Source organism: Callorhinus ursinus, unplaced genomic scaffold, assembly GCF_003265705.2.
Source record: "Callorhinus ursinus isolate GAN/ISIS: 27379988/994484 unplaced genomic scaffold, GSC_fseal_2.0 scaffold28, whole genome shotgun sequence".
NCBI classification, from domain to species: Eukaryota; Metazoa; Chordata; class Mammalia; order Carnivora; family Otariidae; genus Callorhinus; species Callorhinus ursinus.
The window spans coordinates 20978087-20991683 of NW_027397090.1; the positions used below are offsets into that span (position 1 = coordinate 20978087).

Below are 13597 nucleotides of genomic sequence, written 5' to 3' on the forward strand. Positions count from 1 at the left end.
GCGCCCCTGTGTACACATTTTTTATGTGAACACAAATTCTCATTTCTTTAAGATAAATGTCCCGGAATGGAATTATTGAGTCCTGTGGCAACAGCATGTTCAGTTTTATAGGAAAAGGACAAATAGCTTTCTTGAAGGCAGTATGAGTGATTGCTTCTCTGCATCTTTGCCAGCATTTGTTGTCACCACTGGTTTTTCCCCCCCTATTTTAGCCATTCTGATAGGTGTGTAGTTTATGTTCTTTTATTTTGTATATATTTTTTAGATTAAGAAAAATTTTAAGTAATCTCTACACCCAACATGGGGCTCGAACTCACAACTGCGAGATCAAGAGTGGCGTACTCTACCAACTGAGCCAACCAGGCAGGCACCCCTGTAGTTGTATATTCTTTTAAACTGAAATTCTAAACCTGTGCATATTACCTAAAAACCATAACAGCATTTTATTTATTTATTTATTTATTTATTTATTTATTAAAAAGATTATTTATTTATTTATTTGACAGAGAGAGACACAGTGAGAGAGGGAACACAAGCAGGGGTAATGGGAGAGGGAGAAGCAGGCTTCCTGCGGAGTGGGGACCCTGACGCGGGGCTTGATCCCGGGACCCTGGGACCATGACCTGAGCCGAAGGCAGACACTTAACGACTGAGCCACCCAGAGGCCCTAAATTTACTTTTTAAAAATGCTGTTATGGTGGGGCGCCTGGGTGGCTCAGTCATTAAGCTGCTTTCGGCTCAGGTCATGATCCCAGGGTCCTGGGATCGAGCCCCACATCGGGCTCCCTGTTCGGTGGGAGGCCTGCTTCTCCCTCTACCACTCTCCCTGCTTGTGTTCCCTCTCTTGCTGTGTCTCTCTCTGTCAAATAAGTAAATAAAATCTTAAAAAAAAAAGAGGTAGGTCAAAGTATGAGGTCAGAATTCATGTCCACTAGTCATGCATCTATCCCAGTAGGGACAGCCACCTAGAAGTCAAGTGACACTCAGATGGCAGCCTGACACATCAGAGCAGAGACAGGAAAATGATTTTTTTTTAATGAAGATAATGCCATTCCAACATGGAAACATGAAAATTTTTATTAAAAGAATTTCAACATAGACGTAGCAGTCTAGCCCATAATGAGCAGTGTGTGCACGCACTCCACTCTAGCTGCCACCAACAACCACTTCTACCATCAACCTCAGTGCCCCTTCTTCTGGAATAAAATAAACTCAAAGCATCCTGTGCTCCACCTGTAAATACTTTGGGATGTATTTATATCCCAAAGGGCATTTTCTTATGTATTAACCACATCTAAAATTAACAATAATTCCTTTTAAAGAGTGTTCAGGGAAAAGTAATTCTCCAACTCCCACCACCATTCACACCACAGTGATTGCACTTCTCTTCCAGGTCTGCGGGCCGTGTGCAAGGTCCTTGCAAGGCCCAGTTCCAGAGTTGAGTGCACAGGGACACTCTCTTCTGTTTCTTCCCCCACTTAACACCGTGTGACGTTCAGTTCCGCTTAGCCTCATCCTCTTAACCAGGAGAGTTTTATAATTTTCATATGCCTTTAGGAATACCTTCTTTACAAACCATTTATTTCTTTTGAGTATTAATGCAAAAATCCTCAACAAAATACTAACCAACCAAATTCTGCTGCATGTTAAAAGGATTATACACCAGGACCAGATAGGATTGATTCCCACAATGCAAGGATGGTTCAACATATGAAAATCAACCAATATAAGGGTGGCTCAGTTGGTTAAGTGTCTGCTTTTGGCTCAGGTCATAATGGGATCGAGCCCCACATCAGGCTTCCTGCTCAGCGGGGAGTCTGCTTGTCCCTCTCCGTCTGCCCCTCCATCTGCTCATGCTCTCTCTCAAATAAACAAATAAAATCTTAAAAAAAAAAAAGACGGATGGAACCAGAGGGTATTACGCCACATGAAATGAGTCAATCAGAGAAAGACAATTATCATATGATCTCAGTGATATGAGGAATTTGAGAAACAAGACAGGATCATAGGGGACGGGAGGGAAAAATGAAACAAGATGAAACCAGAGAGGGAGACAAACAATAAGAGACTCTTCATCTCAGGAACAAACTGAGGGTTGCTGGAGTGGAGGGGGGTGGGAGGGATGGGGTGGCTGGGTGATGGACACTGGGGAGGGTATGTGCTACGGTGAGCGCTGTGAGCTGTGTGAGTCTGATGAATCACAGACCTGTACCCCTGAAACAAATAATGCATCATACATTAATAAGAAAGAAAATCAACTAATGTAGTGTCTCTACATTAAAGAATAAAGGGGAAAAAACCCACATAATCATCTCACCGACGCAGAAAACCGTGTGATAAAGTCCAATACTCCTTTATGATAAAAACGCTCAACAGACTAAGAATAGAAGGGAACTTCCTCCATATGATAAAGGCCATATATGAAAAACCCAGTGAACATCGCACTCAGTGGTGAAAGACTGAACGCTTTCTTCCGAAGACTGGGGAGACGACGAGGCTGCCCGCTACCCCCACTTCTGTTCAACATAGCACTGGAAGTCCTAGGCGCAGCAATCAGACAAGAAGAAGGAATGAAAGGCGTCCAAACTGGACAGGGACAAGTTAAAACTTCAGATGACATGCTATCCCATGGAGCAAGCCCTGGGTTCCACACCAAAACCCAAAGAAGCAAATAGGGCTAATAAGCAAGTTAAGCGACATTGTAGGATAACAAAGCAACACACGGAAACTCCAGAGCATTTCTACGCACTGACAGCGGACAAGGTGGTAAGGAAATTAAGAAAACAATGCCATTTACAATAGCATAAAAAAACCACTTAAGGATTAAACCAAGGAGGTAAAGGCTCGTAGGCTGAAAATTAAAAAACACTGCTGAAAGGAATGGAAGAAGCCACAAATGCGGGGACACAGGTTCTGAGTCGCCCGGCCAGCAGGACGGCGGAAGGCCGATCGTGCAGCAGGCACCCTGCAGGGGCGAGGGCGGACTACAGCCCCCACAATACCTCCGGCTGCCGCGACGGAAGCGACGGCGTTGGAGGCCGGCGGCCTAGGCCAGGGCCAATCACCGCCCGGAGGCGGCGCGCGGCACGACGGGTCTTGTAGTGGGCGCGGGGGCGGGACGAAGGCTTTCACAATACCCGCGGAGGCGGCGACGGAGGCAACGCCTTTAGAAGGGGCCCGCCTCGGCGGAGGCCGCAGGCCAATCACGGCCGAGCTGACGGCGCGGGGCACGATGGGCCGTGTAGTCGGCGCGGGCGGGACTACGGCCCCCACAGTGCCTCGCGCGGCACGGAGCGCACTGCGGCTGCGCGGCGGCGACCCGGGCGCCGTCGGGCTGGGCGGCGGCGGTGGCGGTGGCGGCGGCGACGGCGGCCACGGCGGAGCCCGGGAGCCCGGCCTGAGCCTCGCTGGGAGCCGCGCGAGCCGGCTGCGGGCCACCATGTCGGCGCCGTCGGAGGAGGAGGAGTACGCGCGGCTGGTGATGGAGGCTCAGCCCGAGTGGCTGCGCGCCGAGGTGAAGCGGCTGTCGCACGAGCTGGCCGAGACCACGCGCGAGAAGATCCAGGCGGCCGAGTACGGGCTGGCGGTGCTCGAGGAGAAGCACCAGCTCAAGCTGCAGTTCGAGGAGCTCGAGGTGGACTACGAGGCCATCCGCGGCGAGATGGAACAGCTCAAGGAGGTGAGCGGCAGGGGCGGCGCCGCCGAGCCCCGACCCCGGCAGCCAGGCCGGGCGGACCCCCGAGCGGAGCCCTGAGCCCGGGCTGGGCACATCCCCGGCCCGCCCTGCAGCCGGGCCGGGCCGGGCCAGCACTGCGGCGCCCGGGGTCAGGGTGTCGCAGCGGCCCGCAGGTGTGGCGGACGGCGCGCGTGCGAGAGGTCGGGCCTCCGCGGGCAGGGGCCGCGGGTGGGGCCGTGTCGCCAGCCTGTCTGCTTCTGGCTGCAGGCCTCGGGCCCAGTGCGACGGTGTCCTCTGCGGCGTTGGGCGTCCCGGGTTGGGGGATGGGGGCGTGGGAGGGACGCAGGTAGCTGGCTGGGGGAAGCCCGACCTGGGCCCCCGTCATCTACAGGCAGGTGAGTTCTCCTCTTTTCCGCGAGCGCCTTGAGGCTGGGAGGGGGCCGCGACAGGGGCTGGCCTTGAATGTGGTCAGCCACGAGAGCTGCCGTGCCCCTCGTCTCCCCTAGGCTCAGCTCCGCGACTGCCCCCCTGATTACTTCTCTGGGATGCAGTGCTTCTCCGCCTACTTCCTGTCTTGGCTGCCGTCCCAGGGTCGGGTGGCAGGTCCGTGGGTGTTTGTCACCGAAGGAGCCTTGGGTCTCCTCTGTGATTTTGGCCCCGGGATGAGGTGGGACCCCCCAGGCTGCCTTCGAGCCTCTCCGGAGAGCTGGGCAGGCCTTCCATGAAGCAGTTCTGGGTGACTTAAAGGGCAGCTTCTCTCCAGGTCTCCCTGACTCCTCAGCCCTGTTGTGGGGGGTGGGCAGGAAGAAGCTGCTTTCTGCGTGGAACGTCCAGCTTTGGATCCAGGCCTAGCTCCTTACCGGTGTTGTGACCGTGGGCTGGAGCCCTAGCTTTTCCTTCTGCAGCATTGCCCACCCAGAAAAGATTGGTCTGAGAATTGTATTTTTGAAAAGGCCTGGCACGGTCAGGTGTGTGGCCTGTTGGTTTCTCTGACAGCGTGCCCGTTCCCCGCCAGACACTTCCCTTATCCAGGTGGGCTCTTGGCCCTTGGTCTTGGGATCCACCATGCTCGCTGCCTCCCTGACTGCTCACCTCCTGGCTTGTCTGCTCCCAGTGGCCTCAGGCAGGTGCCTGTACTGTTCAGAGCCTCCCTGCCTCACTGGGGACACCAGTAAGGTCCCCTTCTGATAGTGACGAGGAGAGAATGTATTAGCCCACACGGGTGCTTAGGTCTGTGCTAGGCAGACCAGGCGTATGGTCAGAATCAGTAAACCAACCGACGTTGGGCGTGGGGGGCAGGTGACAACACATGAGACCCGTGGTCCTGTCGTCTGCTGGCGGGCCCCTTCCAGGTGCGTGGGGTGAGGGGATGCACCTGCAGTGGAGGGAGGCAGAGGGCTGTGAGAATACGGAGCAGGAGTGCCTTTGGCCCCCTTCTGGTCTCTGGTCCTCCCCCCTGCCCTAACTTGCTGAGCACCTCCACACCCCCTGACCCAGCAGCAAGCACAGTCCCTTTCTGTGTTGACAAGCTGACATTCATGTCCACGCTAAGAACAGACCAGAACAGACTGCAGCAGAAAGAACCAGTCCCCACTTAGGGGCCTTTCAGTTATCAGCTCTTTACTGTCACAGACACAGATGTTTTGACCATCGTTTTGTGGGGTGTGTCTGGAGGGTGGCTCCCAGAGGGAATCAGGAGGATGGTGTGTCAGTCCCTACACGTGTTCTTCAAGTGCCTGCTTGCTTAGTTTGATGTCACCTACTAGCTCCTGCAGGAACTGGCCCCTTGGTCTTGGACACACAGCTCCACTCTCCTGATCTCTAGCTCCCCGCACTGTGGGTGCGGCGAGCACAGTTGAGCAGAAGCCAGAGGAAGGAGCATCGGAGTCGCAGACACGCTGCGGGAAGGTAGCACCAGGCCACGCACACCCAGGCCGGCACAGCCTCTCCTCAACGTCATTCGTTGTAGTCAGGGTTTTACTTGGATATGTTAACTCTTTTATTTTATTTTTATTTATTTTTTTATCTTTTTAAGATTTTATTTATTTAACAAAGAGAACACAAGTAGGAAGAGCAGCAGGCAGGGAGAAGCAGGCTCCCCGCTGAGGAAGGAGCCTGATGCCGGGCTCCATCTCAGGACCCTGGGGTCATGACCTGAGCCAAAGGCAGACGCTTAATTGACTGAGCCACCCAGGCACCCCTGTTAACTCTTATTTTAAAAATCAAGATTTAATGAGACATATTTTGTTGGGTCTTTTTTTTCTCTTGTAGAGAGGTGAGCCATTTTTGTTCTTTTAACACTTCATTTCTCAAACTAGAGTTGGTTCAGTTGCTGACAAATTGTATTTCAGACAGAGGTGTTTGCGCTCCCATGCCCGGCCTTTGTAGATGGTCCTGTTTGTGAGGGAGGGAAGCTGGCTGGCTGGTCACAGGTGAGTGGCTTTGTGCCCAGGCCCAGGACGAGTGGGCCCCTGTGGTGGCCTTGCAGCCTTTGTGACTTGGTGCTTGTGTGTCTTGACACCATGGTGTGTGTGTGTGTGCATGTGCGTGCGTGTATGGGGCGGTACCCGCTGGCCCTTTTTGCCTAAGCGTTTTTGCTAGTGATTGAACCTGGCTTAAGAAGGGCCCAGTGCATCCCAAGCCCCACTGTGCCCCCTCCCCGCTCCGTGGGGAAGAGAATCGGACGGCCTCCGGTCAGCCAGCCGTGTGGTGTTTGCTGTCCTGAGTGGCCATGCCCTCGTCCCGCTCCGTACCCTCTGCTGCAGCTTCAAGGGGGGCAGGTGTGCCGGGGTGGTAGCTCCTGCCTGCTGGGCCCAGGCGGGTGCCCTGAGTGGCTGGTCCTCGCCTCAGGGATGTGGGGGCTGGAGGGCGTGCCTCAGGCCAGGCAGGGGTCCGAGTGTAGGGTCAGCGCCCTCCCTGCCTTGGGTACCACCTCGGGATCTTGTTTGCGCAGTCTACTTAGGGCCCGGGAAGCAGTGGGTGGAATTTGGTGAGCTGTGGTGTGTCATGGGCTGGGCACGGTGCCCGGCACACAGTAAGTGCTTACTTAGTGTGTGCCAGCGCGTGTCGTCAGCTCCTTCCCTCCCCCTCACTCTGGCCTGGCTCCCCTCCCTGCCATCCCCATAGGAGATTGGGCAGCAGAGCCTGCTGCCTGGGGCCCCGGGCCTGGCTCACCCCGCGCTGTGGCCCTGTGTGCGTCTGCCTTCGCTGCTCTCGCCCGTCCCGCCTCTCCCAGCTCCTGGAAGGCCCGCCCGCCAGCCCGCCTGCCCTTCGAGGCCTGGGTGCCTCTCGCAGCCACCTCTGCCTCCCCTCCGGACTTGCCTGAGCCCAGCTCTCAGCGCTGAAGTCCGTCCGGTCCTGCTCAGCCTGAAGGGCCAGGGCAGAGCTGGTGGGGGCTGCTCTGTCTCCGACACTCACTCCTTCCTTCCCTCCCTCCCTCTCCTACCCTCCTCTCCCAGTGGATGGGGAAACTGAGGTATGGATGGGTGGGGGTGACCGTTTAGAACGAGGTCCTCAGGCACCGGGTCCCCTCAAGGTCTTTGCATAGAAGTTACAGCTGTGAGTCAGTTTAGTCCCACAGAGGAGGGTGCTGTGAAGGCCTCCCCATTCCCCACTGGCTCCTGCAGCCCCCACACCTACCCTTGGGGTCACCACCTTGTTATGTCCATCCCACAGCTGGGGAAACCAAGGCACAGAGAAGCCGAGTTTTGCTCAAGGCTGTGAGCCTGTCCCTGTTCCTGCCGAGGAGGGAGGGGTGGTTGGAGGCCTCCTCGAGTGTTTTCTTGGGGGTGGGAAGAGCCCCGACTTGGCTAAAGCCTGTGGGGATTCTCCTGGAGGATGGAGCAGGGTCCTTGGGGCTGGAGTCCCCTGGGGGACCCGCGCCTTCCGGGCTGGCTGTGCAGCCGTCTGCGGTGGGCGGGAAGGGGCCTGACTTGGGGTGGAAGGTGGGGTCTGGCGGGCCCTGGAGGCGCAGGGGTGGCCGTGCCTGCGGGTGACAGTCGAGGGAAGCAGCTGCTGGTGAGCAAGGATGGTGACCAGCTGGCTCCCCATGGCTGCACTGCTGGACGCTCCCCACTTTGCTGCCTCGGAACACGTGTTGGGCAGGGGTCACAAAGCAAACATGAGGGCTCTTCCTCCGTTAGAAATACCAGTTTCCTGCGTTGCCTCCATGTCCCCTCCTGTCCTGTCTGTGGTGACTGGCTGTCACGAGATGCTTCCCGAGATGAGCGGCGGGCGGGAGCCTGAGAGGTACAGCCCTGGCAGGGAAGGAGGTGCTGCACGAGCCGTCCGGGGCCACAGTCTCCACGGTGGCTCCGACGGAGAGAGTGGACCCTGCCTAGCCCTCAGGAGCCGTGTGGCCCTGGACCAGCGGCCTGCCCATCAGGGTCAGGGCGGGTGACTGTGGCTCTGGGCACTGGGGGCCAGTGACCCTGGAGTACACGGGCAGGCGGTGGTCAGAGAGAGCTGTGGCCAGGGCCGCACGGAGTCCTGCTGGGCTTCCCTGTCACCTCAGGGACCCGAGCCCTTTCCCGGGAGGGAGGAGATCAGTTTCCCCTTGTCAGTGAGGGGCAGTCGCCCACAGTGACACTTCTCCACGGTGGTGCACTGGGTGATGTGCCGCTGCAAACATTGGGGGTAGAGAAAGATTGACTTCTACTGAGACAGTGAGGTGAAGCTGGCCAGTGGGCAGGGGCTGGCCAGGACCCCCAGGCTCTGATGGGCAAGGCCCTCCGGGGCCCCGGAGCCCTCCTCCACAGGGTCTGCCCGTGGGAGGAGGACCCAGAGCTGGGGTTGCAGGGTCACAGGGACGCAGGGCCGTCCGGGCTCAGGCAGGTGATAGTATCGAGGAGGTCTGGGGCCCGGCTTCTTTTTTAGAGCTTAATACATTTCAAGAATTGTACATCTGCTTTGGGAGCATCGGAAGTTAGCTGTGCGCGGTATGTGTGCGGGAACTGGGAAGGTGATCGATGGCAGGTACAGGGAGCAGCGGGCTGTTTCTTCTCGCCACCTGTTTTCTTCCCGTGGCCGTAGGGCAGCCGCACATCAGTACTCCAAAAAGCAGAGAGCAGCAGCTGTGACGGCTTTCGAAGAGATACAGGTTTGTGTTACGCTTTGGGTTGCAGAGAAGCAGGTTTAATTCACGTGAACGGAGTCTGGGTTTCCGTGGGTCTGGAAGACGCGGTGCACTCTGGTCCAGTCGCTGTGTTACGTGAAATCACTGTGTGGTTGTGTTTTACAGGTTTGCTTTTTAAAAGGCAGTTTGTCTGCATGGCGCCCCTGCCAAGGGCTTGCACCTTCTTGAGGGGAAGTTTTGAGCAGAACCCAAGCAGAGGGAATCGTGTGGTTGGCGTGTGTCTGCGGCTCCAGCTCGCCTCTTCCTGGGCCTTGCTTCTCTGTAAGCACGACTGTGTGTCGAGCTGAGAAAATAAGGACTCTTTTTTATGGAATGTAGGTTAAGTGTCCATTGCGTTCACAGCTGAACTTTCCTTGACGTTGTCACGATCCGGTCAGGTCCCGTCAGCGTTGGGATTTGCCTGTTTGGCTCAGAAACGTGGCTTTACTGGTGCTCTGTCTGCATCAAGAGCCAAGCAGGGTCCGCTGGGTGCCCCTGGCCGAGGGCCTGTCCTGAGGCCTCCCACCCGCCCTGTCCCCCGCTGGGCCTGGGGCTACCCTCTCCCACAGGCCCCGCTATTGTCCGTGTGTTCCTTTTTCTTAAAAAGTTGGTGGGACTGCTGCCTTCCACCGGTCGGTGGCCTGGCTCCTGGGTCGCCCATCCGGCACATTTGTGAGACCAGCCTTCTTGTACCTCCCCTGCCCCCTGGGGCCCCTCATCAACCATCGGGTGTGTCCTGACTGACGCTGAGTGATGCCAGCTCTCTGTGACCCAGGAGAGAGGGGCTGGCCTTGTCCCCGCTCCACAGGTGGGGACCTGGGTCAGAGTGAGGGCTCATGGCCCATGCTGTGTGCCAGCAAGGCTTGATGTGACCCGCAGCAGCCCCCGCCCTGGGCCTCGGTGTCCTTGGGTTAGGCCAGCGCATCCCGGAAGCCCTGGCAGGGATGGTGTGAGGGTGCCCCGGGACCTATTCTGCAGGCCTTGGTCATTTACCGCCTGGGGTCCCCTGGGCATGCTCCTCTCTCCACCTCCCTCACACCCCATCCCATATGCACTGTAGCGGTCCAGGCTTGTTTGCCAGCCTGAGGGGCTCCCTGGATGCCCTTGGCTGTGACCCGGGGTGCTCAGAGGCCATGTCGGCCCCTGGATGGGGCAGAGCCAGGCAGGCTGTCTGCTGTTACCCTGTCAGCTAGTACAAAGGCTGGGATTGCAGATGCTTACCCAGTTAGGGAGGGCAGATTCCCATAGCAGCCTAGGGGCAAGTTGTCGCCAGCACTGAGGTCCCCCGGCTTTGTCGTCGTGGCCAGCCTGGTGAGGCAGTCCCCTCTGCTACAATATCTGTTCCAGGAACAGTGGGACCTGGTCTTGGCCCAGGAAAACAGCAGTCCCAGGACCCCATGTGGGAGCCCACAGGACGGACCTCACGTGTCCTCAGGCTCTTCCTGGATGTGACAGTGTCTCAGACTTTCTGTATTTGTTTTGGGGAGCACTGGGCAGGTGTTTTCCCAAATGTCCCTCAGTTGGGATTTGTCTCCTGTGTTTCTTGGGCTTGGGGTGGGGTGATGGGTTTTTGGGAGGAGGGTCTCAGCAGTGAAGTGCTCTTCTCCCCACATCTCTGGCTGGGTGTTTGTCCAGGTCTCCTCTGCCAGGGCGCCCCTTCCCCCTTTCCAGACCCTTCCTGGACGGGAGCTTCTACCTACGTGGTTTGGGATTTTTCTACATGGGAGACCTGTCTCTTCCCCATTTATTTAGTTACCCATCCAGGGGTTTATATTGCTGTTGACTCACAGTTTACATTTGTGTTAGGATCCAGTACTGCTTGATTTTGTTGTTCACTTGTTCCAGCTTTGGCCCCTGGCAGCACTCCATCCGCTCCTGTGGCCCCTTGACATGCTCGTAGTCATGGTGGTTCTGTTCCTCCTCCCTCCTTTCTCATCTCTCCTCCTTCGTTCCCTCCTTCCTTTCTTTCTTAGCAACTTTTTGGTGCTGCAAGGTACTCCGGGCTCATCCATGCCCCAGTGCTGGAATCAGCCATTTCTTCAAGGAGCCTGGTTTCCTTTATGGCAGAAGGTGACAGAAGCCAAGAACTGGGGACCCCTGGGTGGCTCAGTCGGTTAAGCGTCTGACTCTTGATTTCGGCTCAAGTCATGATCTCGGGGTCGTGGGATTGAGTGAGTCCTGTGCTCAGCTCTGAGTCTGCTTGAGATTCTCTTTCCGTCTCCCTCTACCCCTGCCCCCGGCACGCACACACACACTCTCTCTCAAATAAACACATAAAATCTTAAAAAAGAAGCAGCAGCAGCCAAGATCTGGGTGCTGGGTGTTTGCTCTATTCCCTCCCAGCCGACTGAGCCAGGAGACAGGTGTGGGTACACCGGCCCATGCACACACACATCTACAGACATTTCTAGATGGAGCCACCTGTGCTGTGTTAAGCTGAACATGGGTTCATACTGATGTCTCCAGCTCTGGCCCGTCGCCATGTGCGTCATTCCGGCTGTCTCCCCTTGCTTATCTGTAACCTCCCTGCAGCGGTGAGACACCTGGCTCCCCCACCCGCCACCCAGCTGTGTCACCGCTCTGTGGGAGCGCGGGTGCGCAGGAGGGTCAGAACTGCTGACCTGTGCCCGTGTCACCTAGAGCAGAGTGCTTCTCTGCCTTTGGTCTTCTGTGCTTCACCTGGTTGCAGATAAGGTGCTTGAGCAAACACCGTGTTCCCCATCCCCTTCAGTGAGGTCGCTTCATCCATTTGAAATACAGTTAGACTGCTCAGCACATACTGTGTTCCTTCCTAGGATCCCCCAGCTTCAATGATTTTTTAAAATTTGCCTACATTTTTCTGTGGATATACCCACCCTTTGTTTATCTGTCCAGACTGGGCATCTTGGTTGCTTCCAGCTTTGCACGATTATGAATAAAGCTGCTGTAGACATCTGTGTACAGGTGTTTGTGTGGGGTACTTGTACTGGGCATGTGATCACTGGATGGAGTTCGTTTCGTCTTGCAAGAAATCCCCGAACTCTCCCGCAGCGGCTGCGCAGGTCTGTGTCCCTGCAGCCTGACCGCGCGTGCCTGCTGCTTGCTGTGCGCATCAGCATCCAGCGCGGTCGGTGCTCCGGGTTTGGCCTCTCCAGGAAGCGTGAGTGCCATCTTGCTGGCGCCCCCCGATGACGCTCGATGTGGAGCGGCTTGTCATGGGCTCGTTTGCTGCCTGTGTCCTTGGTGACGTGTCGGCTCTCATCTGTGGCTCATTTGGGAAAATTGAGTCGTTTCTTACTGTTTTAGGAGTTCTTGATGTATTTTGGACACAAGTCATAGTTTGCAAGTAATTTCTCCCCAGCTGTGGCTGGTCTCTTCCCTCTCGTAGCAGGGTCTTTCACAGAGCGGTTTTAGCTTTCATGCCATCTTGCTTTTGTGGCTTGTGCTTTTGGTGCTGAGATCTGCATCCCCAAACCCAGGATCGCAGTGATTCTTCTGCTGTGTTTCTGTCTGGAAGTTCTGTCATTTTATGTTTAGGCTTGGTTTTGAGTTAGTTTTTGTGAAGGGCATAAAGGTGTGTCTGGACTCACTTTCTCGCATGGGGGTGTCTGGGTGTTGCAGGTTTGTTGAAGAGACTGGACTGTTTTTTGCTCTGTTGTACCCCCCCAAGGTCCGTTCACCTGCCGACTGCAGGTGCTCTGTTCTGTCCCATTGTTCTGTGCAGATACCCTTTTGATCACATCCCACTGTCTTGTGTGTTACTGGTTTTACTAGGTTTCCGTCTTTTCATGTGTCCCCTCAGCCCTGGGGGTTTTGTTTTGTGACCCTGCACCTGACAGGGGCCTGCTCCCCAGGTCTTCACCCCTGTGCTGATGAGGTTGGTTGTGGTCACTGACAACCTGTGATTGTCCTTTTTTTAAATCTTGACAAAAAGTAACAGAATGCACATGGTTAAAAAGAAAAATCACCAGCATGGTTGGTGAGATTCTTTTTTTTTTTTTTTTTTAAAGATTTTATATATTTATTTGAGAGAGAGAATGAGAGAGAGCACGAGAGGGGTTAGGGTCAGAAGGAGAAGCAGACTCCCCGCCGAGCAGGGAGCCCGATGTGGGACTCGATCCCAGGACTCCAGGATCATGACCTGAGCCGAAGGCAGTCGCTTAACCAACTGAGCCGCCCAGGCGCCCGGTTGGTGAGATTCTTGATAAAAGACCAGTGTGGTACGTCTGTGTCCTTGTGCCCTCGTCCCTGAAGGAGGTCCACAGGGCAGCGTCTTCATGTAGTTTTCCTTCCCTTGGGGTTCAGCCCAGTGAGGGTTGACTTTATTCCTGATAAACCAGCCCAGTGATCTGCTAAACTTAACCAGCCTGTGCATTTGAGTTGTGCATTAAGACCAGCCAGTGGTCGGACCTGAGACCCGGTCCCCATGGGTGTTCCACTGGCTGCCTGCCCCAGGGCCGCTCTGTCTCTCCAGAAGTGTTTGGGTTCAGGTGCCTCTGCTGTCATTTCAGGTGCCCACCACCCTCTGGGAACCTCTTTCCAGCCTGTTGGGGCCCTCGGTCTGGCCTCTCCCTGTGGCTGCTCCTCGTCGCCAGGTTTGGGGCAGGTCTGCAGGAACCCACTGGATTTATGGTCGGCCCAGGTGGGGCTCTCACGTGCTCTTGCTGCCAAGCACACCTCTCTGCGCTCTCTCAGTGCCTCCCTTTCACTGCGGGATGCCCTTCTGTGCTGGCACCGGCCCCCCTGTTCTCAGGACCGAGGTGTGGCTGTGAAGCTTGGCGAGGCCCAGGGTGCAGGGCGGCAGTTGGCTGCAGTTTACAGGGTGGCCG

General features: G+C 56.0%; 1 protein-coding gene across 2 annotated transcripts in view; it reads left to right on the forward strand.

The window, feature by feature from the left end:
• The first annotated feature begins 3324 nt into the window (after positions 1 to 3324).
• Positions 3325 to 13597, forward strand: part of BICD2 (BICD cargo adaptor 2) — a 44462-nt gene continuing 34189 nt past the window's right edge. For both annotated transcript variants that reach the window (XM_025891734.2, XM_025891735.2), the window contains exon 1: positions 3325 to 3679. In XM_025891734.2, coding sequence (XP_025747519.1) covers positions 3440 to 3679 — 240 coding nt within the window. In that variant the 5' untranslated portion in view covers positions 3325 to 3439. The remainder of the gene's footprint in view (positions 3680 to 13597) is intronic.